The 25,241-nt window shown below is 39.6% G+C and overlaps 1 protein-coding gene across 4 annotated transcripts in view; it reads left to right on the top strand.

Moving 5' to 3' along the window:
- Window positions 1–25,241, top strand: part of FANCC (FA complementation group C) — a 307,766-nt gene that overhangs the window by 192,025 nt on the left and 90,500 nt on the right. For all 4 annotated transcript variants that reach the window (XM_089662131.1, XM_089662130.1, XM_089662132.1 and 1 more), the window contains exons 6-8: window positions 4,384–4,497; window positions 15,492–15,550; window positions 17,524–17,688. In XM_089662131.1, the coding sequence (XP_089518257.1) occupies window positions 4,384–4,497; window positions 15,492–15,550; window positions 17,524–17,688 (338 nt within the window). The remainder of the gene's footprint in view (window positions 1–4,383; window positions 4,498–15,491; window positions 15,551–17,523; window positions 17,689–25,241) is intronic.

Raw genomic sequence — 25,241 nt, 5'->3', positions numbered from 1 at the left:
TACAGTTCTTGCTGCTCTTCATATGGAAATCTGTCACCTTGTCTCAGAGAGGCATGCTGACAGTGGAGACATGACGGGCCAGATAAGGACAGCAAATTGTGTCTGGAGGCCACAATTTGCCCAGCTCTGCATTAGGCTGAGTTTACCTAGTGGATATTGGCTTCCTAGAGATCAAAGTTTTAGTAGGATCTTGAGACAAGAGAGATAAGAAGGTTCTTATATAAACCTTTTCTTCAACCAGTCACTCCATCCAATGTGGGGTGGGGTGGCAACTGCAAGGGCTTCTTTGGGACTGATTACTGCATTGTGAGGAGGTGTGCACTGAAAAAAGTACAGCGTGCTGTACTTTTTTTTAGTGCAGCACAGTGTGAGGTAATCCACCACCTCGCACCATGTGGCCAGCATTTCAACTTAAAGCGGAACTTCACCCTCTCAGTCAACACTGACTATTTTTTAATGCTTATGCTGCTTTAATTAGTTCATAAATAGGAAAGAATCTTATATTTACTTGTTTTTACATATTTTCAGTTACTTCCTGGTTTCCAGGCCTAGGCAAATTGTGTCATACATCCCAGGATTCTTCAGGAGGGGAGGAGGGGTTTTCTTAGCTAAGCAAACCCTCCTGCCTGCATGTCTGAGCTAAGGGCAGATGGATTCAGGTAGTAAATGCTCCATTAATCTTGTACCCTTACTCAAGATGGCCATGGCTAGAAATTCTAGGGGGTGTTATTTAATTTGATTTTGCAGCAATATAAAACATGGATGGATGGGTGAGTTTGCTTTGAATATTCAAAATTAATTAAACAGCGTTTTTGCTTTGTGGTGCTCAGAAGCAGTGTAGTTCCACTTTAATGAAATGTCCAATGTGACATTTAATTAAAGTTCATTTTAAAAAAATGTGAACAGTGTGATGCACCAAGTTCAGCACATCGGAACTGCGCCGATTCCACGGACCACACCACACACCAGCCACCTGGAAGAAACTCCTCCAGGATCTATTCTGCTAGGGCTTAAGCCCAAGAATGCCAGAGACAACTCAGTAACACCACCGACCACCAACATCATCTGTGCGTAGGGACTACAGCCATGAGTAAACCAAGCATATGGCTGGGAGTGGCCAAAATTGGTAACAACCACCAAGCTCACACCATCAAGCCTAGATTTAGGAATATTGACTAGGTTGTTAAACACAGATTGATTAAAATAGACTGTTGGAGCATGCTTAACAGCATCTAGCAGAGGAAATAACATTGTGCCTGGGAACACTTACCAAAGGAAATATCTAGGCTGAATACAATCTACCTGCAGATCACATAAAAATGTGAAATTGCTATATTGCAACAAATACATATATTTGTGTTGTTTTCAAAACTATGACAATATCAGAGATTTTTTTTATGTATTTGTTGAAGATCTGTTTGTGCCACTTCACTTTGAAGGATCTTTTAATGTTATTTCACTCAATTTCATTAGTTCTTAATTAATCAATATTATGATCAGCTGCTGTAATTCCTTTCATCCAGATAATGTATTTGTGTTCCTTAGAAAAAATGTGATACTTGTTTCAAAGGCCATGCCTGAACTAGAAAAAAAGAAAACAAAATGGTGCTAAAACTAGTTATCAGTTGCCCTATATTGCCCTCTTGTGTCTACTGGAAGGATCCACTGTTTCTAAAACCAACAAAAAAAAAATTTCTTCTTGATTACCCTTATTAATAAAATACAAATAACTCAGATTTACACTTTTTCTGAAAAGGTTAGCATTTTCACAGTTTCCCATCAATTTATCTGTCCTATTTTAGCCCAATGAATATGCTAAAGAAGTATTTTCTTTATGAATGTTGTTTCCTCTACTATATTATCTTTATGGATGTGTTGCATTCATTTATGTTATCAATATTTTTATTGTTTAGTGGTGATTCATTGTTATTACCTTACTGCTGCTACTGCACATGTGCCAGGTGTTGGAGCCATTTATGCTTGTCCCAGAAAGACACTACACTATCCCCGGAGTGGACCTGGCATTTTAGTGACAGCATTGCTGATATCCTCTACCCAAAGATTCTACACTAGACACAGAGTGGACCTGGTAGGTAGTGACAGTGTTGCTGATCTTCTCAAATCTTCAGCAATTTTTTTTAAGATACCAGTAGTCAGCATCCAGCATAGGAAGTTTCCACTCACTTATAACTTATTTGTGGCTACTACTTGTCACATTATCTACTGAAGAATACTGCAAATATGTTAGCAGTGACTTCCTGAACCTGATTTCGGATATATGTGGGGATTGCAGAAAGTTAGAGGAGGCCAACAGTAGTGTCACTAAATGCTAAATCTGGGTTCTGCTTCCTATGCATGTACCATAGACCCCTGTAGACAGATCACTCTACTGGACCCAGAGGTGTCTTTGTGATTCTATGTAAACGCAAAAGCAGTGGGAACTAGAAACTGCAGCAGCCACATGTAAACATTGCAGCAGAATGCTGGTTGATTTGGTGCCAGAGCTGCATTGGTATACAACAGAGAAGAATTAGAGTGGACTAGAGCATCCAGTTTGAGGGGGTAAAAAAAAAGTCCAGAAAATGATTTTAAAGGTTTACTTATCCTTTAAATTAAAATAATTAATTAGGCAATTATTTAGTTAGATAGTTTAATAACTTTAATAACTTGTAAGGTTGAATAAAGACACAGTCCAGTTCAACTTATATTGTGTTGTGGTGCACTGCAGTGTGAGTCCATTGACACCTACTGTACCTGTGCATTAGGGTGTCTAAATGACTGGTATTGCAATGCACTGCACAGCGTACCGTATGTTACATAGGTTAAAAGAGGCCTAAAGGCCAACTATATTTTAACAGCATAATCCTAATGACCTTCCTCCCTATGCTAATTGAACCCACTCTGCAATTACCTTAGATCAGCAGCTGATGCGGTTCAGGTGGTGCCCGGTCAGAGACTCTTCCCTGCAGGCTTATGCAGGCCATAGACGGGTCTAAAAAAAAATTGGCCGATTTTCACACCGTTAGTGGGTTAATTGGTCGTCCATTTTTCGAGGTTTTGGCACATTTTTTTTATCAGTAAAGTTGGGAAATTAGCGGCCGATTTTGACGATCGGCCTGTTTTCCCGGCAATGATGGGCAAATCAACCGATCGTTTTACCGATAAAAAATCTGCGCATGAGCCGTGACCTGCAAGAAGAAGAAGAAGAAAAAGAAGAAGAAGAATTCCAGTCCGCTATTTATATTTTATATGAAAAGTCTTGCTGTTGCAACTATGTATCTATTTGTATCTGAATAAAAACATCTGTATCCGAAATGGATACAAATGGATACATTTTTTGCAATTGCAAGACTTTTTTATGTAAAATATAATAGCGGAGCTCTCTGCAAGGGACAGAAGTAAAAATGCCGGCCGTAGACGGGACGAAAATCGGCTGATTTTTTGCCGTTGGTGGTAATGTCGGCCGATTGAATGACCGATTTTTCGTTGTTTTTTTAGTTATTTATTTATTTTTAAAAACGGCCGATTTTCGACCCGTCTATGGCCTGCCTTACAAATAGCTTTTATATTCTGACCTATGAAGAACTCCATACCCCTAGAACAGTGCACCTTGACATTGCATCTCCCCATCACCAAGCACCCCTACCACTTGCTCCTTCCTCCATGTTCCATCGACTCTGAATCTTCCTGTCTCCCAGCTCCCCTGTCAGTGGACCCCACAAAGAGGTTTGTTAGTGTAGATTGCGGTCATCCATGTCTAGGTAATGCAGAGTTAAGGTGTTCATATATGTGTATATGACAATTGAAAGACCATACTCCCAATTATGCTGCCAAATGATTGTTTCATGAACATGTAAAGTTACACAGACAAAGCATGTATTATGAAAGCATGTAGGCATCCGGCAGTTCAGATAAGTGTTTTATTCCTGCTGCTGACCAGCGTTGGAAGGATGTTGGTTTTCAGCTTTAGGGTAGAATAGATTCCTCAGGAATTTTTGTAAGAGGGAGATGCATTGAGGCTAGCTAAATGTTTGATATCATCTCATTGTTTTTATTGAGCTCTTTATAATCTGATTTGTTAATGATAGTCTGTTTTAGGGATGGAGCCATAAGACATTGTTAATGCTAAGTGGAGACCATTGTATTGCATCTTTATCCACCCAGAGTGGGACCTCTGAGGTGGCATGATGAGAGATATTTTTGTTACTTAAATCCTTTCATAGTGTACAGTTAACATAAAGGAGATTTCTTTTCTAAATGAATTGCAATTTAACTATAAAGGAGGATAACCAAATCCACTTTAATTATTAATGGATGCTTGTAAAAGTAAACTTGCAAATTGAAATAATTGTGTTTTTGTTTGTGTTTTCTTTCCTCTTAAAGAAACTAGTGTGCCATCTGTTTTCCTCATCTAAACAAAAAAGAAATGGAGAAATGGAAATCATTGCCCAGCTGGGATGTTCAACTGCTGAATACTATGATACACTTTTGAAAAATGTAAGCATTTCTTGTTTTATAATTGTAACTGTTCTAGGAATATCCTTTTGGCTAAACACTAAAGCATAAGGTTACCATTTTGTAAAACCTCTGATTAAAAGGTAAACTCCAAGCCACCATCTAAATACACAGTTGAAGTCCATCTATATGAGCTAGTTTACCTGATAAAGGATTTGTCTTTCTGTTCCTTTGCTTTTATAATCTTAGTACTGTGACAGTCAGCATAGCCAGGTCTGTGAACTCACTGCAGACTGCTTTAAGTAATACAGCTTGCTTAAGTACCCCATCCCAGCCTATGTGTGGACTACAAATAAGTAGCAGAACATTGATTTAATTGCTCCCTCTATTTTTACCTCTTATGAGCATTATGCAAAGCTACAGGGTACATGTAATATTCTGGCCCATCTTCCTATGTACTGTCTGAGGCTAGTTGTGAGGCTGGACAGGACACCCCTTCTCCCTCCAAAGCACTCCGACAATGCAGCTAACAAGGACATGGCTGCTTGAAAAAAAACCCTTATTATAAGTACTTCCTGCTGTTGGAAGCCCTTATAGCCCCAAAGAAGTCCCACAGGGACTTATTCTCACCAAATTATCACAGTTGGTGTTTATATTGGGCCAGAATTGGGTTACTATTAAGGCCTATTCACATTATAGCACCCACATTATCATTTAACTTTTCAGTGTACTGTTATGTGCTTCAGTGCATTGACATTTTTTACAGCACAAACCAATGCAGTATGTTGGTATGAACTGGAACAATAGGACACTAGGCAGTTTGCTTTTACATTTGAACTGCATTGCTGCTGGGCCCTTACAGCAAAGTTTAACATTTAAAAGGAACCTACTAGGATAGAAGTGGGAGTTGAAATTGCTGACTTGTTTTAAAGGTTAGCGTTCTGAAGCTGTCTCACTGATCCTGGTGGATATAACCCTCCTGCAGAACATCGTAATGACTACTCGACACTGCACCTGCATTTTACGTTTATTCCTTTGGTTTTGTACAGGATGTCCACTGTATAACGCTGTAACAAAATTCCAACTTTCCCCCATGTCAATTAATTAAAATGAAGTATGCAGAAAGCTGTGCTGTAGTACTGTGCTATACTATTTTTTTAAAGCAACGGCATTGTTGCATTTAAGCCTTAAAGCTGCTTTATAAATGGGCCCCAAAGGGTTAGTATGCAGGGGTCAAAAGCTGTAGTATTGCAAACCTGTGTAATAATATTTATCAAGAAGTGAAAAAATATATAACATTCTGTAGTTATTAATTCTCTGAAAGCATTGTAATATTCAGATTATTTATTTATTTATTTTTTACATTTTTAAATGGCAACTATGGAAACAGGACTATTCGTAGCTGTTAAATAATTTACATGTAGCCTTTTTTTTTAGAGAAATGTGAAATGGAAGAGTGTAGAGTCTTCCTAGAATGTGACTTTCCGGCTGCACTGGGAGCTGCTTTTGGGCTGTTTTGACACCTTTGTGAACTGTGTTAGTTAACTGCAGTGTGCTTTCCAGGTCCAAATCTGTGGCACAGCCTCTGATATGATCTTGTCACTGAGTACTCATTTATGAGCATTGGGAGCTACTGCATATATTAGAACAATTGGGTGCTCTTATTATCCATATTTCCTGTTGATATCCACGGAAAGAGTTAAGACGCTGAGGATAGATGCACTCATGCTCTATCCCCATCATTCAGGTGATGTAGCACCTTACTGCCACTGCTTCTAGTTGTAAGAGACATGCAGTTCCACCTCAGTTAGCCCTTACTGCCACCTACAGGGACCTTGTTACTTTTGGCTGTCTAAATATTTCCTGCTGCATTGCTCCCACTTTGCAGTGCAACATGTTGGATCACAGACATAAGGATTGACTATCTAGTGCTTCCTGCAGTGCTCCCACTAAAGGGCTTGATACTGCCTGGAATGTTGCCCTCTGCTGAGTTCTTACAGTCCTCAGTCTTCCTTTGCTCTGTCAAGTTTGGCCCTCTTTTTGGTTTTATCGTAGGCGGTTTTCCCCACATTTATGGGCAAAATTGCAACCTTGCTGATTCTGACTGCAGAGGCCATAAATGTACCCCACATTCCATTCAGAATCATTATTTGATCTAGCGGTAGCCTTCTGTCTCAGGCTATGCCTTGTGCAGAATCTCAGAAATCCTTATGCTGCCTGTTTAAGATCTATCAAAACCTTTCAAGTGCACAGGCTAGTCCCAAATGCCTTTTACAGGAACTGGGAAACTCCTGATAAGATGTTCATACCTCCCGAACATTTAGCAGGCAGGCTATGCCTTGCAACCTGCTTTGGGCATAATGTTAGTCAATCAAACCTTACTGGACGAAGCTAAGATCTTGAGAAGGGATCTGGTTTCCCTGCAGACTCATCCCCTGTTGACGTAGCATTTAGAGCTCATGCCTACAAGCAGCCCTAAGCTACTGGATATGCATGTTAGTTAATATCCAACATATCTTTTTCTGTATAAGTATCCTTCCTTTGCACAGGCAAAGAACTCTCTGGCTAAAATGCTGGACTGAGGAGCAGGCATGCCCAAAGAGATAGCCGTGCATACCCTTCAAAAGGACATCATCTATTTGCAACTGCTTTGGACACCCTCATCAATGATGATACTGGGGGTAAGAGTTCTCATCTACCTCTCCTCTAAGGACTCAGAAAAAGAGTTTGTTTTGTTACTTCAAGACTTCAACCTTGAAAGCTACATCTGTAGACACATTCTCTTTGACATAAAGAAACATTCTGGATGGGGGACATCTGTTAGCCCCTGGTCACACAGCATCTCAGATTCTTGGGTATGGGAGGTGGTTTCCAGGAGCTCTCAGCCCCCTCCTTACTTAATGTCTTCCAAGCTGCCTGTGTCACCAGACTGTAACAGTGCAAGGCCCTGTCAATTGGTGAAAATGTATAGAAATGGTCAGGAAAAGGAAACTGTTTACACATTTGCTGAGTGCAGGACTATGGAGCACAGAGTTTGAGTAGAGAAAACTGCTTTTGCAGCTTTCTCTGGATTGTTGTATTTCTGGATGGGGCTCCAGTTTAAAGATTTCAAAATGCCTTGGGAGGTAAGAAATCTCCAACCCAGTGTCTGGGTTTTGTTGTCAACCAACAGGGTGTGGGCCCAGGCCCTCATAACAGCCCTCATAATGTTGGTCTGCTGAGTTGCAGGGGGAGTGGAGGGCAGTTAGAGCAGTGGCTGCCATTGAGAGAGACTCTGTGTGAGACAGATTCTGTGTGCATCCAAGAAGCTTGAGGCTGTGTGCATTAAGGAGTTTGAGTCTGTGTGCACCCAAGAAGCTCAAGGCTTTTTCTATTAAGGAGCTCAAGGCTGTGTGCAAGGAATAGCCAGTGGTCGGGGAGACCAAACAAGCAGAGGTACTGCTGAACAGAGAGAACCATGCGGCTCGGTATTTTTCATTTGTATTTTTCTGGAGTAGAACCCCCGTATGGGAAAGTATATGTTGGACTTTTGTTCTTGTTTTTGCCTTTTTTAATAAACATGGGCTACCAGGTCCTTAAATAGAGCTCCTGACATGAACTTACTTGAAAAAGCATCTACCTTTAGAGCTTAACATCGCTCAGGTCACAACACATACAGTATAGCAGATCTCCATGTAGCTGTTACAGGTCTTCTGTGGTTTTTTTTTTTTACATTTTTTCCTTGTCCCCGGCACATCTTGGATCTCAGGGCTCTCAATATCTTCATTTGAGCTCAGAAATTCCACATAGAATCCACTAGGTCTGTCATAGCCTCCCTCCATCAGGGAGATTCTCTGGCCACTGTGGACATCAAGGATGTGTACTTGCATTTTCTGATTTTTTGTTAACATATTGTTTCTTTTGCCTTGCTGTCGGACCCCAGCACTAGTTCTAGTTCATGACTGCCATTCGGCCCATCTTCTACTGTACACCCCTGGTGATCACCAAGATTTTGGCTCCTGTGCAAGCCTTGTTATGCTTCCAGGGTATGCCCGTTGTGGAATATCTGGATAATTTGCTGTTGAGGGAAGAGTTGTCTCAAGTTCTGGCTGATAATGTGACAGGAACAGTTCAGACCTTAAAAAGATTTGGTTGATTCTGAATCTTCAGATGACAGTGTTTTAGTTGACTCATCAGTTGGAGTATCTGAGTCTTATCCTACACATTTCAAGACAGTTTTTTTCTTTACTGGGAGAAACTACAGCCTTACTGCTGGAGTAAGCCTCCTGCTAATGGTATCCTCCTTCAAGGCAGTGCTGATTGACCAGTTCCACTACAACTCTACATCCTGTCATTGTGGGACAAATTCGTTCAGTCTGTGGACTAACATATTTGCCTATCGCCAAAGACCAGGTTCTCTCTAGCCTGATAGCTCACAAATTGGAGAATCCTAACAACAAATACCAGCCTGACAGGCTGCAGAAGACTCTTAGACACCTTGTTGGCCTTGGAAAGTGGAGGAATCCGATTTCCCGATCAACATTCTAGAGCTTCAGGTAATTTTGCTGTCACTGCAATCTTGGTTGTCATCTTTTCAGGATCCATCAACCATGATTGAGTAACCAAAAGGCTTGCCACAGCAAGAGTGGTAAAAGGACTCTGTCCTAGGCAGCGACTCACGTTCTAGCAATTCACATACAACTTGATCTATGCTTTTCCTTCTCTGTAACTCCATCCTGATCTGCTCTGCAAGATCAAGATGGAGGGCTTTCCAGTGATTCTGATTGCTTTGGACCGGCTCAGGTGGATGTGGTACACTGACTTGATCAGACTCTTGACAAATGATCTGTGGGGACTGTTCCAGATTATCAAGATCTTCTTTCCCAACAAATGGTTTACCATGCCATTTCCCAGTTGCAAGCTTTAATGGCATGGCTGTTGAAGCCCAAGTTGTAGAGGTAGAGGTCTCTTCCTACATTGTCTACCATTGCACAAGGAAGACATACTCCATTTGTTGCATAGAAAGAACCCTTCATTCCAGCAAATATTCCATGGAATGTACTCTGACTTTTTTGCAATTAGCTTTGGACTAGCATTTATCCTTGGGTGACATCAAGGGTAAATTTTGGTGCTTGAGATCTTGTTCCAGAAAAAGCTAGCCTCCTATTCTTTGAGTAAGGCTTCTGTATAGGATTTCTTTCATGTGACTTCCCCTTACACTCATCCATCACTCTGTGGGATTTGAATTTGTTTTTTTCTGCATTTCAAAAAATAAATGGTTGATTTTCTTTGTCACCATTACTTCTGCAAAATATGTACAGTGGGGATCGAAAGTTTGGGCACCCCAGCTAAAAATTTGTATTAATGTGCATAAAGAAGCCAAGGAAAGATGGAAAAATCTCCAAAAGGCATCAAATTACAGATTAGACATTGTTATAATATGTCAACAAAAGTTAGATTTTATTTCCATCATTTACACTTTCAAAATAACAGAAAACCAAAAAATGGCGTCTGCAAAAGTTTGGGCACCCTGCAGAATTTATAGCATGCACTGCCCCCTTTGCAAAGCTGAGACCTGCCAGTGTCATGGATTGTTCTCAATCATCGTCTGGGAAGACCAAGTTATGTCAATCTCAAAGGTTTTAAATGCCCAGACTCATCTGACCTTGTCCCAACAATCAGCACCATGGGTTCTTCTAAGCAGTTGTCTAGAAAACTGAAACTGAAAATAGTTGACGCTCACAAAGCTGGAGAAGGCTATAAGAAGATAGCAAAGCATTTTCAGATGTCAATATCCTCTGTTCGGAATGTAATTAAGAAATGGCAGTCATCAGGAACAGTGGAAGTTAAAGCAAGATCTGGAAGACCAAGAAAAATATCAGACAGAACAGCTCGCAGGATTGTGAGAAAAACAATTCCAAATCCACGTTTGACTGCACGATCCCTCCAGAAAGATCTGGCAGACACTGGAGTTGTGGTACACTATTCCACTATAAAGAGATACTTGTACAAATATGGTCTTCATAGAAGAGTCATCAGAAGAAAACCTCTTCTACGTCCTCACCACAAAAATCATCGTTTGAACTTTGCAAATGAACATATAGACAAGCCTGATGCATTTTGGAAACAAGTTCTGTGGACCGATGAGGTTAAAATTGAACTTTTTGGCCGGAATGAGCAAAGGTACGTTTGGAGAAGAAGGGGCACAGAATTTAATGAAAAGAACCTCTGTCCAACTGTTAAGCATGGGGTTGGATCAATCATGCTTTGGGGTTGTGTTGCAGCCAGTGGCACAGGGAACATCTCACGAGTAGAAAGAAAAATGGATTCAATAAAATTTCAGCAAATTTTGGATGGTAACTTGATGCCATCTGTGAAAAAGCTGAAGTTAAAGAGAGGATGGCTTCCACAAATGGATAATGATCCTAAACACACCTCGAAATCCACGGGGGATTACATCAAGAGGCGTAAACTGAAGGTTTTGCCATGGCCTTCACAATCTCCTGACCTCAACATAATTGAAAATCTATGGATAGACCTTAAAAGAGCAGTGCGTGACAGACAGCCCAGAAATCTCAAAGAACTGGAAGACTTTTGTAAGGAAGAATGGGCAAAGATACCTCAAACAAGAATTGAAAGACTCTTGGCTGGCTACAAGCTGTGATACTTGCCAAAGGGGGCAGTACAAGATATTAACTCTGCAGGGTGCCCAAACTTTTGCAGACACCATTTTTTTGTTTTCTGTTATTTTGAAAGTGTAAATGATAGAAATAAAATCTAACTTTTGTTGACATATTATAAGAATGTCTAATCTGTAATTTGATGCCTTTTGGAGATTTTTCCATCTTTCCTTGGCTTCTTTATGCACATTAATACAATTTTTTAGCTGGGGTGCCCAAACTTTCGATCCCCACTGTATCTGAATTGGCGGCCTTGTTTTGTAAAGAATTCTTTCTGGTTTGACTTCTAGATAAGGTGGTATTGAGGTCTAGAGCCTTTTCCTCTCATAAGGTGGTTTCAGCCTTTCACCAAAACCAGGATGCTGTACTTAACCATTTCAAGTCTGGACACTTTCACCCCCTTCCAGTCCAGGCCAATTTTCCGCTTTCAGCACTATCACACTTGACAATTGTGTGGTCATGCAACACTGTACCCATATGAAATTTTTAGCATTTTTTTGAGACAGATAAAACTTTCTTTTGGTGGTATTTATTCACCACTGGGATTTTTATTTTTTTGCTATATAAATTAAAAAGACCAAAAATGTTGAAAAAAAAAGTTTTTCTTATAAAATTTTGCAAATAAATAATCTTTCTTCATAAATCTTGGCCAAAATGTATTCAGGTATCTTTTTGGTTAAAAAAAAAAAATAACCCAAAGTAGTTTATAAAACAAAATGTAATTTTTCAAAAAAAGTTTTACATTTTTATTTTTTTTTAATTATTTATGTATTTTTTTTACATACTGTCACCCTAACAGTACAGTGTCATCATAGTGACATTGTACTACTTGTGAGGGGGGGTGTTTTTTTTTTTTACACTAATTTCTTTTACACCCATAAAGTCTGTAAAAACAATAATTTTTCCTTCTCTCTGGCTGCATTCCTGCAGAAAATTGAGAAATACTGTGAGAGCTGTGATTGGTCACAGCTTGTCACATGGTTCAAGGCTGTTGTGAATAGCCTTGTACCATGTGACCTCTGTGATCCTCTGGGATCACAGATTTTCCAAGTAGTAAACAATGATGTCAGGAAGTGCACATAAACCGGGACCTCACACAGCGGTCCTGTACAGTGATCTGTGTTCTGCTGTGTCAGGTGGACACAGAAGGCACAGATTGCGGTGCTGCACGCTCCCCTCTGGCCGTTTATTGGCATGCGCCCAACGGGAAGAGTTTTAACTGTTACTAAACCCACAACAATAAAATCAGTCTGTATATGCAGTAAAGCATGTTTGTTATACTCACTGTGGAGCCTAAGGGGTTAATTCTCTGCATTGTGTAATAAGAATGTTTGACAATGTCTAATCCCTTCTTCCACAGTTCTCAATTAATCTCCTGATAGAACAGACTCTTGGGGGCAAGCTGTACATTCACAGTTTAGTGTGTATTGCTAGAGAGTTTTTTCTTTTTCTTGGACAGCCTCATAGAACAGTGATAGAAGAATGAAAACTCCTCCTATAAGCTTTAACCTGTGCTCTGTTTTGCACTGATAGAAGTCACAGTACTGATGAGAAAAGGTATTTAGCAGTTTATATTTACTAAAATAATTGCATTTCCATGTTATGTGTACTGTGGGAGACCAGATATAGTGAATGCAGGGTCCTGGATTTAGTAGCACTTTAAATCATTCTGTCTGGATCCAGTACATCAGAAAGAGATTTAACTTTATTGTCTGGTTTAGTCTGTGCCATATACTGTATGTTTGTCTCGCAGCCACTTCTTCAATTAGGAAGACTGATTCTTTTTGTCATCCTAGATGAACCCGGAAGAGGGTTATCATTATTCAAGCCTATGGTCTTAAGGATCAGGTTCCACCCCTTCCTGCTTAAAACACACCCTACTAGATCTGTTAGTGCTTATATGGCTATTTCAGTAGCAGACAACTGCTTTTCAAATTTTGTAAGGTTGTCACTTGGTCTTTTTTTCACATGTTCTTTAGGTTTTTCTAGGTAGATGTTCAGGCCTCATCTGAAACTAGCTTCAGCCGTAAGGTCCTTCAGTCACCTCTTTGAGCTGAAGGCAGTTTTTTCTGTGTTGTTGTGTTTTTTTGTGGGCCCGTTGACTTTTTGTTTGATGTTCTGCCCATTCTTCATTTGGACTGCTTTGGGACATCCCAAATGTCTCTAAATCCTGTGTCCCTCAGTGAAGGAGAAAGAAAAAAGGATTTTTGTAATCACAGTAAAATCCTTTTTTTAGTTCATTGAAGAATACAGGCCCTCTGTGTTCTTGGTTTACTCTCTGTACTGCTTTGTTATAAATGAAAGCATTTTTTACCAGTGTTTATATCTTGCTGTAGGCTGCAGTTTAAATTATATATGTCTAAATCCCATGTTCTTCAATGAACTCCTATTTCTTTCAAAGTTAGAGTTTAGCTTAAATGGACAATTGTGCTTTTGAAATGAATTGGCTCTTTTGAAGGCAAACTGTACTGAAGAACTATGGAGGCTACCATTGTTGACCTCTCCTTCTGGAAAGTCTTCTTTACTAGCTCTATTACTTACTCAGTGGCTTCAGTACTTAATGAGTCACTGACCTGGGAACATGTATGCAAGCCAGGAGTTTTGTATTCACTCTGGCTTTTCTAATCTGCATGTTTTTTTTGGGTTGGATTCTTAGAAAGTTCTAGAGCCAGAGACAGCCAAGCAACCAACATTTTAAGAAGGGCAGCAATGGCTGCCTTTATTGTATTTAGTCAACTAAAATATGATTGCAGATGTAACATTTTTCTTGTACTTTCTTTTTCTTTGTAAGCTCTCATCAAAAGATAAGTAATTTGACATTTTCATTGTGCAATCTGACAGTCTGGATTTTGTGTGCAGGTTGTTACATCAGGAGAAAAAATCTCATGATCCTTTTAACATGCATTTTTCTAAACGTTTGTTCACCGTTGACTGGCCAAAGTCATATGGGATGCTCTGCGTTAAAATGTCTGTGAAGTTCCTTTTTCCTATAGCTTTGTAATAATTTTATAGTTCTGGAGATTAAAAAATGCAGCATACAATTTACTTTAAATTATTTTTATCACAAACGTGTAATAACTACCGTATTTTTCGCTTCATAAGACGCACTTTTTTCCCCCCAAAAAAGGGGGGGAAATATCAGTGCGTCTTATGGAGCAGCCAGTCCGGTATTTCCGCCGCCGCCACCACCGTGTCAGAATACCGGGCCAGCCGCTCAGCTCTACTCTGCAGCAGGACCTTACCTGTTCCTTGGTCCAGCGCTGTACAGTCTTCCCGCGCCGGCATCTTTAGTGTGGGCACCCGACTGTGACAGCGGGGTGCTCACTGCGCATGCGCGAGAAGCTCTCTGCTTTGTGAATGGTCCTGCGTCTTCTGGGACACATGACAGGTCCCAGAAGACTCCGGGCCATTCACAAAGTGCAGCGCTTCTCTTGCATGCGCAGTGTGATCCCGGCTGTCACAGCCAGGTGCCCACACTAAAGGGAGGACAACTCCGCGGAAGTGGGATGGGAGCGGGTACCTGTCACATTCAGGTACCCACTCCCCCTCCCTCCCCAAAGGTCCGCAGTCTCTTGGTCATCCCCTGTACTGTCTGCAGTCTCTTGGTCATCCCTGTACTGTCTGCAGTCTCTGGTCATCTCATGTACTGTGTCCGCAGTCTCTTGGCCATCCCCTGTACTGTCTGCAGTCTCTTGGTCATCCCCTGTACTGTCTGCAGTCTCTTGGTCATCCCCTGTACTATCTGCAGTCTCTGGTCATCCCCTGTACTATGTCCGCAGTCTCTGGTCATCTCCCGTACTGTGTCCGCAGTCTCTGGTCATCTCCTGTACCATGTCCGCAGTCTCTGGTCATCTCCTGTACCGTGTCCGCAGTCTCTGGTCATCTCCTGTACCGTGTCCGCAGTCTCTGGTCATCCCCTGTACTGTGTCCGCAGTCTCTGGTCATCCCCTGTACTGTGTCCGCAGTCTCTGGCCATCTCCTGTAGTATGTCCGCAGTCTCTGGCCATCTCCTGTAGTGTGTCCGCAGTCTCTGGCCATCTCCTGTAGTGTGTCCACAGTCTCTGGTCATCTGTACTGTGTCCGCAGTCTCTGGTCATCTCCTGTACTGTGTCCGCAGTCTCTGGTCATCTCCTGTACTGTGTCCGCAGTCTCTGGTCATCTCCTGTTCTGTGTCTGCAGTCTCTGGTCATTTCCTGTACTATATCTGCAGTCCATTGGTTCAGAATATTTTTTTTCTCCTCTAAAACCTCGGCACGTCTTATGGTCAGGTGTATCTTATGGAGCGAAAAATACAGTATATCTGCAATCTTCTCATGTCAAATGCATAATCATATCATTTTGCTTAGGGATAGCAACATTAACATATTTTTTTCACAGATCATTTCATCATTAATTTTTTGGATTAAGAGAAGCTGGTCAGATGAAAACAAAAAAGAGTAAGTGGTATACTTTTGATATTAATAATAGTAATATGCAATGATTATCAGACCTTTGAATACAACATTTCTGTGTGCAGTCACTGTTATCCTGTGTTTATTTGTAATATATTAATGCAAGACACATAGAATTTGATTAAGTTTACATGTACACCCTGGAATAATTAGTTGTTTAGTTGCAGTTAGGGTACCCTTGGATAGTCACTGCAATATGGCCCTTTGCATTGGTTGGGAGACCACTTACTGTAAAGGGAACACATGGAAGGATAGTTATGCCTATTAATATATAAGCACCCACTTCCTCCTCACCATTTCCATCCTTTATAACCTCTTTTATTTACCTCTGAGGGATCGGGAACTTCATACAACAGCCTTGGCCTACACTAGCTCTACTTTTTTTATGAGCCTGGAGAAGGCATCTGCTTGCTTTCTTGCTGTAGACTTGAGGGTAGATTATTTCTTTAGCAGCTCTATTGGAGAAAGTAAAGTTGACTATAGATGGGTAGAATGTTCAAAGAACGTTTATTGTTTTAATCATTAGTGGGTCATATCGACATTAGTTTTCAACTGTATTGACGAGAAAATTTGAAGGACAAACACATTTCTAATAGTGTATTTTTTGTTTGGGAAAGTCCATTGATTCCAAAATCAAATGTTAAAAGATATTTGAATTTTCTGAGAATTGTCATACAAATTTTCATAAGAATTTTAGTTCAAATTTCTTTCCATCTATTGCCAGCTTTACACATGTACAGTAAACCATGGTTCAATGGGTCAGTTAAGAGAACTGGATGATGTCAGGGATGGAATGTCTTGAAGGCGGTTTGATCATGCCTGCACATTATACTAATGTCCTTTATCTGTTAGTGACTTAAGCAGCTAATAGATTATGCAATTTTCTTTCCCATGGTGGAAGGAAAGAAAATCGCTCGATTCTGACTATGTTGATGGGGGAATCCCTCCCACAGCACTATTGTGTTCTGCCAGCAGAGACCCTTTCCGGCCATAGAAATACAATATTTACTGCTTGCGGCTATAGCCACCGACAGTAATTGAATGTAAAATATCTGGCAGGTTTCTTGTACCTAAATTGAGTAATGGATCGGCTTTGGTACAACCAGCCTACCCATAGATGGATCGAATCTCGGCCGGTCCCTGCAGAACCAACCAAAATTCAGTCCATCTATGGCAAGCTTTAAACTATTCATCAGTTCTCCTGACTACTGCCTGCTTTTTTACATTACAGGGCAGCTGTCCGATTGATGAGGAGAACTATACTGTGAAAGTAATACAATTTATTTATTACAGGTACTTATTTAGGTCAATTTGCCCAGCGCTTTACATATATACATATATATTGTACATTCATATGTGTACAATCTAAAGTCCTTAACCTAAATTCATACATACACATACAGTGGGGCAAAAAAGTATTTAGTCAGCCACCAATTGTGCAAGTTCTCCCACTTAAAAAGATGAGAGAGGCCTGTAATTGGCATCATAGGTAGACCTCAACTATGAGAGGCAAAATGAGAAAAAAAATCCAGACAATCACATTGGCTGATTTGGAAAGAATTTATTTGCAAATTATAGTGGAAAATAAGTATTTGGTCAATATCAAAAGTTCATCTCAATACTTTGTTATATATCCTTTGTTGGCAATGACAGAGGTCAAACATTTCCTGTAAGTCTTCACAAGGTTGGCACACACTGTTGCTGGTATGTTGGCCCATTCCTCCATGCAGATATCCTCTAGAGCAGTGATGTTTTGGGGCTGTCGTTGGGCAACACGGACTTTCAACTCCCTCCAAAGGTTTTTTATGGGGTTGAGATCTGGAGACTGGCTAGGCCTATGGGTTCTCTTTTAAACATATGCTTTTCCATACTTCCTAAGCCATAGCAGTTCCATGCAAAGACATATTGTAGTTATATGTTAATATGTAAGCATTAAATGCTCTTGCTTTTTTAACCAGTGTTTCGGCTGAGCATATACACACCATCTCTGTGACCTGCTTATGTGTTCTTACATTGCCTGAAGTAGCCCCATTGCTTGAAGAACTACTTCTTTGTCATTGGTCTGGGCCAAAAGAGGTGCTTGACAACTACTTCTTGGAAGCTTTAAATAATGCCATGTTGAGGTAAGTCAGCAAAAGCTTATTGTCCTAAAAGATTAAAGGGCTCATGACAGAAAGAAAGGAAGCTTATATTGCTCCCACGTTTCTTGCTTTAATATTTTTACCTACTATGAAAATCATAATTTGGATGATTGCTTTAGACAGTTCTTTGACTTTTTATACCTGTCTGATATTGAGTGGGTAATATTTTTGCTATATAACAAAAAGATATTGTGTTTGGTTTAGGAGACATATCGAAAATAGTTAAATCAACTCTGACACATAAGTAAACTTGTTTCAAGCAAGCACATACAGCCGTGGAGAAATATTTTTGGTATCCTTCCACAAAAAAAGTAAAGACCCACAATTTTCTCTGAAAAAAACTTGAAACGGACGAAAGTAAATTGCATCCTTCAAATCCAATATTTTGTTGCACAAACATTAGAGGCAATCACTGCAAGCAATCATTTTCTGTAGCTCTCCGTGAGACTGCACCTGCCATCAGATATTGCCTTCTTCAGGCTACATGTTTCAAATCTTTCCATAGATGTTTGATAGAATTCAGATCATAGAAGGCCACTTCAGAACAGTCAAGTGTTTTGTTGTTAGCAATTTTGGTTGCTTTGAACTGTTTGTTTTGGGTCACAATCCTGTTGGAGTACCTATGACCTGCGACTGGGACAGAACTTTCTGACACTCAGCAGTACACTGCACTCAAGAATTCCTTGGGTGTCCTGAGGTTTAATTGTGTTCTGCACAGATTCAAGGCACCCAATGCCAGATGCAGGAAAGTAGCCTCAAAACATAACTGCGTCTCCTTCATGTTTTACATTATATAAGGTGGTATTGAAAGCTTTAGTTTTCATATGTAAACATAGAACAGATGTGAGTTGCAAATATCTCCAGTTTTGTATCATCATTCCAAAGAACATTCTCCCAGTATTGTTTTTTGTCAATATGCATTTTAGTAAATTCCAGTCTGACTTTTTAAAGCTTTTTTCCTCTCGTGTCTTCTTTCTTTGACTCCACTGCCCCTCATAAAGGGATGGACAGTTCAACTGTACGCTGATGTATCTTGTAGTTCAGGCTGTATCTTTTTGGGAGTCTTCCTTGGCTCTATGTCTGCCATTCACCCTATCCTTCTGTTCAATCTTAGCATGATTTTCTTCTACAGCCATGACCAAGGCACACTTCCATGGACCTTAAACTTCCTAATAAGTGCAACTATAGCCACAAGAACTACACACTGTTTGGGGATGGTCTTAAATCCTTTCTCCTCGGACCACCCTATCCTTTGCTTTCTTTGGTCTATGTGTGTGGTGTACTGGATGAAACCAAGCAGAGGATTGACTGCTTTTCTCCATTCAAATGTCAAAACTCAGAATAATGGATTTTTCAACCATTTTCTTTCCTAGTGTTAATGGTCATCAATACAAATAGAGAAGGTGACTCCTCCTAGCAGGGACAAAGACCACAATAAAATTTTTAAAGTGGTTCTAGACCTATTCTATCCAAAACTAAAAAAAAAAAGGTTTAGATATACAGTTGTGTTCAAAATTATAGCAGTGTGTTGAAAAAAGTGAATAAAGCTTAAAATCCTTCTAATAGCTTTTATTTCCGTACACACAAATGCATTGGGAACACTACACATTCTATTCCAAATCAGAACATGAAGAAAAATATATCAAATTTGTGTTGTTCCTCTAAAAAAATTGAAGAAAAGTGAATATTAAACACATCAAAAAAATAGTAGTGTTTGTATTCTTCTTTACAAACTCAAACATTCACTATATAAACTGAAAAATGTTTGAAGATTTTGCTTTCCTTTGAATCATTTAATTAATATTTAGTTGTATAAGCACTGTTTCTGAGAACTGCTGTACATCTGTGGGATTGCTGTGACATCCGGGGATTGGGCTGGCCACTCCATAACATCAATCTTGTTGGTCTGGAACCAAGATGTTGCACGTTTACTGGTGTGTTTGGGGTCGTTGTCTTGTTGGAACACCCATTTCAAGCGCATTTCCTCTTCAGCATAAGGCAGCATGACCTCTTCAAGTATTCTGATGTATTCAAACTGATCCATGATCCCTGGTATGCGATAAATAGGCCCAACACCGTAGTATGAGAAACATTCCCATTTCATGATGCTTGCGCAACCATGCTTCACTGTCTTCACAAACCATGCTTCACTGTCTTTTCAAAGAATGAATGAACATGCCCCTTTCAATTAGGGATTCAATTACACAGAATCAGCAGCATGCATGTCATGACTGTTGGGTCTGTTGTATTTCTATTACTCTACTACACCTGCTAGTAAATTATTTGCCATGTAGAAATATCATTTCTACCAAAAACAGTGATTGATCAGGTTAGTGATGTCTGACTGCTATTATTTTGAACACAACTGTACTTTCAGCAGCTCTGTGTATAGAATTAGATATATTGTAATTAGCTGTAATTCTAACAGCTGCAACTGTTACAATGTATCAGAAATGTATGTACATTTTAGAAAGTGACATTGAAAAATGAATTTGTCACATTTACATTTTAGTCATGAATGGATTGTAACTGAAAACATTCGTAAAGGTTATAGAGCAGTTTAGTTTCTTATGTCTTCATCAATAATACAATACCTACAACAATTTAAACACATATTGGGCAGCATAGTAGCTAAGTGGTTAGCACTTCTGCCTAGGAGCACTAGGGTCATTGGTTTGAATCCCAACCACGACACTACCTGCCTGGAGTTTGCATGTTTTGCCTGTGTGGGTTTCCTCCAGGTACTCCTGTTTCCTCTTACACTCCAAAGACATGCTGTAGGTTAATTGGATCATGTCTAAATTGACCATAGTATGTATGAATGTGAGTTAGGGACCTTAAATTGTACACACCTTGAGGGCAGGGACTGATGTGAATGTACAATATATATTTGAAGTGCTGCATAACTTGACAGCACTATATAAGTGTCTGAAATAAATAAATATAAGGTAAGTTGTATCATGATTTCTCACCAAAAGGACTTTATTTCCCTATTCTTTGTAGTTAATTTCAGTCAGATATATATTTTAAAGGCTAATTTTAGTATGTAAAAAATAGTAATTGCTGACATCCTCCAAAGAATGTTGGTTGCCTGGCCATTTCTGGATTCAGTACTTTGAATTACTGATGTGGAACAAGCTTGCAGGTTAATTAGAAAGTAAAGTCGAAACTCCTGATCTGCACACTTGTTCCAAGTCAGTGACTGTGAAGTGCTAAGAGCACTAGAACAGAATAACAGCCAGGTAGCTAACACTTTCAGAAGTGGTGAGCTCTTTAATATGGTTCTAAAGGCAAGACATTCTTAACCGTAATGTATTCCTTGCAGTAAGATAAAAAATGTCCCAGTAGTTGTATTCCCTCCCCCCCCCCACACACCCCCCTCCCAATATACTTGCCTGAGTCCTCTCTCAAATAAGCACTGTGCTCATCTACAGCAGTGCTGGTCTCTGTTTCTCTCTGTTCCAGGACGTAGAGGCAGCAGTGGGAGCCATTAAGGAGGGAGCGCATGATGGGGGGGGGGGTGCGAGTGGCGCTGTGTGTCTTTGGACGCACTCAGCTTGCTTTGGGGGCACACACAGAATAGGAGGAACTGAGAGCACTAGTGTGAGTCTACTCTAGACTGCTACACTGTTTATTTTACATTCTTTGCAGCCACACAAAAAACACAATAGTCCGAATCTGTTGAAATAAAACATATTGGATAAGGACTATATGGGCCTATTTTACAAACAGTGGAGAAAAAAATTGTTGAACTCTCAAACATTTGGCCATAGCACAGTCCGGTTTTATCTGTCAACTTCAGCAATGGAGGTTACTAAAAGCAACTTCTGTACCTTTGCTTAGTGTTTTTCTGATTTAGCTTTTATATATCAGCCCTTTATTATTTGCTGAAATTTCTCATGATTGAAATATTGTGTTACTTGAGCAAGAAATAATTTGGAAAAATTGTGCTCACTTACAATATGCAAGAAATGTCTAAAACTGCTATATTGCTGGCATGCATTGGAAAGGCAGCAACCTGCCAAGTCAGCTTCTTATGTCAAAAGTAATTTTACAGAGTAAGAATAATGGGGACATGATAAAGAGATGATTATGCAGCTAAGTCATTTAAATATTATTCAGATTAACTATGAATTGGTAATAATAATATGAGTTTGGAATACATATGCTTACGTTGTTAGGATTTGTGCTTGGTCATATTGCCATCTAGTGGCAGACTTTCAAAACTGGATGAAGGAACATTGTTTTAGTTATTGTTCTGAACTTTCAAGGCATGTAATTACAAAGTCTAGGCATAGAAAGATATCCAGCCACTATACAAATGCACCATATTTCATGAACATAGGACCCTTTTAGATGGAGTGGACCCCCAGGAAAACAGCGAGGAAAAATATGGATGAATTGGAATTTTTAACTTGTAGCAGTGAACTACAAGCCTATGTTTTGCTTCATGCTTATGTACCATCTGTGCTACACATTCCTTTGGGCATCAGAGAACCCTCATCAGCAGATAGAACTATTCATCATTTTTCTTTTTTTTTTCTTTATAAATTCTTAGTGTTGGGACCCCCAGAATTTAGTCCACAACTACCTTACTGTCCAAGGACACCTTTAAAATAATGTTCCTTTTAAAAAAAATAGAAGATCAAAGGCAGTAAAAGAACACTTTACTTTTTATAAAATATTAGTTTGACAATATACTGTACATATGTTTATCCTGAGTGTGTTTTAATTCACGTACTGTTAATTGACTTTACTATCTCTACTGGGCGTCTGTTCCGAGCATCTGCTACTCTATCGGTACAATAATACTATCAAACAGCATTGAATTTTAATATAAGATAAATAGTGCAGCGCTGCACTATTTATCTTATATTGTTTGTTTGAAGGTTGATGGTTTTCCTTTTTAGTGTATCAGCTGCTGTGTCGGTTAGCGCTCACTGAATCCCTCATTACCATATTTATACAGCATTGAATTTTCCTCCTGCTAGTTTGAGGTCATGGCCCATATTTAAAGTAATGCCCTCCTGAACCATACTCATACCATGAAATATGTTCCGCTAGTTCACTGTTTAATGAGATCAGTCTGAAAATTTAGGAACAGAACAGGGAGATGGCATGTGAAAAGGGCTCAGTCTCAAAATCAGGAAAGTGAAGCCTTTTGAAAAAGCAAAACCATGATATAGTGGCACGCGGAAAAGAGTTTTCAGGCTAAAAAATAAAGCAGCAAGATTTTTAAAATACCTTCAGGTTTGATTTGAATCAGAAAATCCAGCTTTTATATTTAATCTCCATCATATATAGTTTCATGTGTATATTATATATCATATATTGTAGCCTAACTCAACAAACTTCTCATGAATTCTTATTGGAATTGCAACCTCTTATCACCCCCATCACCGTGATACTTGTCTGAGTAAAGCTGAGAAGAGAATGCATTAACTAGGTAAGGGCTATACTTTTTGAAGTCTCAGATTCAAGGCCACTTAGAAGATAAGTATACTAACCACTATGGGGATTCAGGTAATGGGGCAAGAAATCCCCCTCCACCCTATGAAAAAAAATAGTTGTTAGTTATTAGGTCCACTTCCATGAAAAAAAAATACAGAAAATAAAAAAAAATCTATCATATACAATTGTTATACAATCCATATTCCAATTCAGTGTTATTAAAATTGCCTTTCCTTTTCAATATGTAAAAGCTATAATTGTCTATAAAATCCAATGCATAATGGAAACCTGGAGGCATTCTATACACAGTTAGTGTACATAACTTTCCAAAAAAGGGAATTTCCTGCTTGTGTGATTGGCTCACTAATTTTCCTGGACATCTACACAAAGATGCAAAATAAATTTTAGGCATACTCTGCAGTAGAAATTTCATTTTGGTGAGATACTGCCTAAGGGTCAACTACTTCTAAAGGGATGTAGACACTGAACTATGCTCATTAGAATACTCCAAGCTCATCAGCTGTAAAAAATGCACACAGACACACAGAATCAGTCTTCCAAGAAATATTTGAACATACAGGTTTTTCATGAGAATGGAAACAGGCGAGAGTTTGCTAAAAGGTTTGTTAAAATCCTTGCAATGTACATAGGTCACCCAAAGGAGATTGTTGTTTTTTTCATAACAAAAGTAGAGTTACTCTTTAAGTGAATTTGTGGCCAGACTCTGGACATTATAGTATTTACTTTGTCTTAGCAAGCAGTAAGTGAGCTTTTAAACAAGCCATTACTGAGTTCTGTAGCTACAGGCTCTCTAGAGCAACTCATCCTCAAAGTTTACAACAGAAGCTCTGAAGCCATTTAAGTCCTGCTCTCAGCAGCTCAGATCACCCTATTCTCCCCTTCCAGAGTACCTGCTCTTGTCTTACCTAACTGAGAAAATAAAGAAAGAATGTAAATGCTTATGTGTCTATAGCCTGGCCACAGGCACACTTTATATTTGGGAGATTAAGAAGTATACACACTGAAAAGGGTATGTGTCATGTTGTTTCTTAAGTACTGCTACAGAGCGGCAGGGCTGTGCAAAATCACGTATATATGCGTGATTTGCATTTCCAGGTAGGGAGTACGCAGGTGCCCTACCCACAATGCCATTGGCGGCTAGGGATATCAATCACTGGGTCCTGGCCAGAGATTTTCCGCCAGCATCGGTAATCATCGGGGAAAGCTGACAGGGGGAGAGACCTGTGTGTAAACTACACAGGTCTCTCTCCTGCCAGCAAGTACATGCTGCTTTGTATTTCTCGCAGCAGAGAAATACAAAGCAGCATGTCTCGCCAGTAAATCATACACAACACATAATGTAAAACAGTACACAGTTAACCCTTTAATCACCCCATATGTTAACCCCCTCCTGCCCAGTGTCATTAGTACAGCGTCAGTGCTTTTTATCTTTCAATATTTTTATTGAAAAATTGGTATCCACAGAAATAGAAACATTGCCCTCCTACATGGTGAGTTGGGGAGAATAAACATATTCATAAAATATATAGGCACTTGAGAAAACATTAGTCGATGATGTTGTAAACAGGAAACACCATCCCCACAGGGTAGCAAATGTTCCATCAGTCAGTAAACATAGGCAGTTTCATATAGATATTTATCAACAATAAGAAACCCCAAAAAAAAGATTAATAATATAAGAATCGAAAGGAAAGATCCAGGATAGGTCAGAAAAGAAGGGGGGAGGAGGGGAGAGAAAAGAGGAAAAAAAAGGAGGGAAAGAAAAGGAAAAAGGGAAAGAGGGCCAGCAGTAGTTCTATTAAGTAATAGAGATATTTCTGATCCATGGTTCCCATGTCACCTCAAATTTAGAAGTATCATTATTGACAATGCTAGCACGTTTATCAGTGTCAGTGCTTTTTATTAGCACTAATCATTGTATTAGTGTCATTGGGTTATCAGTGGCAGTCAGTTCCCACCCAGTGTCAGAATGCGCACCGCAGTCCCACTATAAGTTGCTGATCGCCGCCTGGACAGGAAGGGGGGTAAATCCTCTGGAGAGCAATTGGTTAAATAAAGCAATG

The sequence above is a fragment of the Staurois parvus genome, unplaced genomic scaffold (assembly GCF_062004578.1).
Source record: "Staurois parvus isolate SC_StPar_1 unplaced genomic scaffold, SC_StPar_1.0 ptg001432l, whole genome shotgun sequence".
Lineage (NCBI taxonomy): Eukaryota > Metazoa > Chordata > Amphibia > Anura > Ranidae > Staurois > Staurois parvus.
The sequence above is the reverse complement of the archived record's forward strand: the minus strand, read 5'-3'. Positions and strand labels throughout refer to the sequence as shown.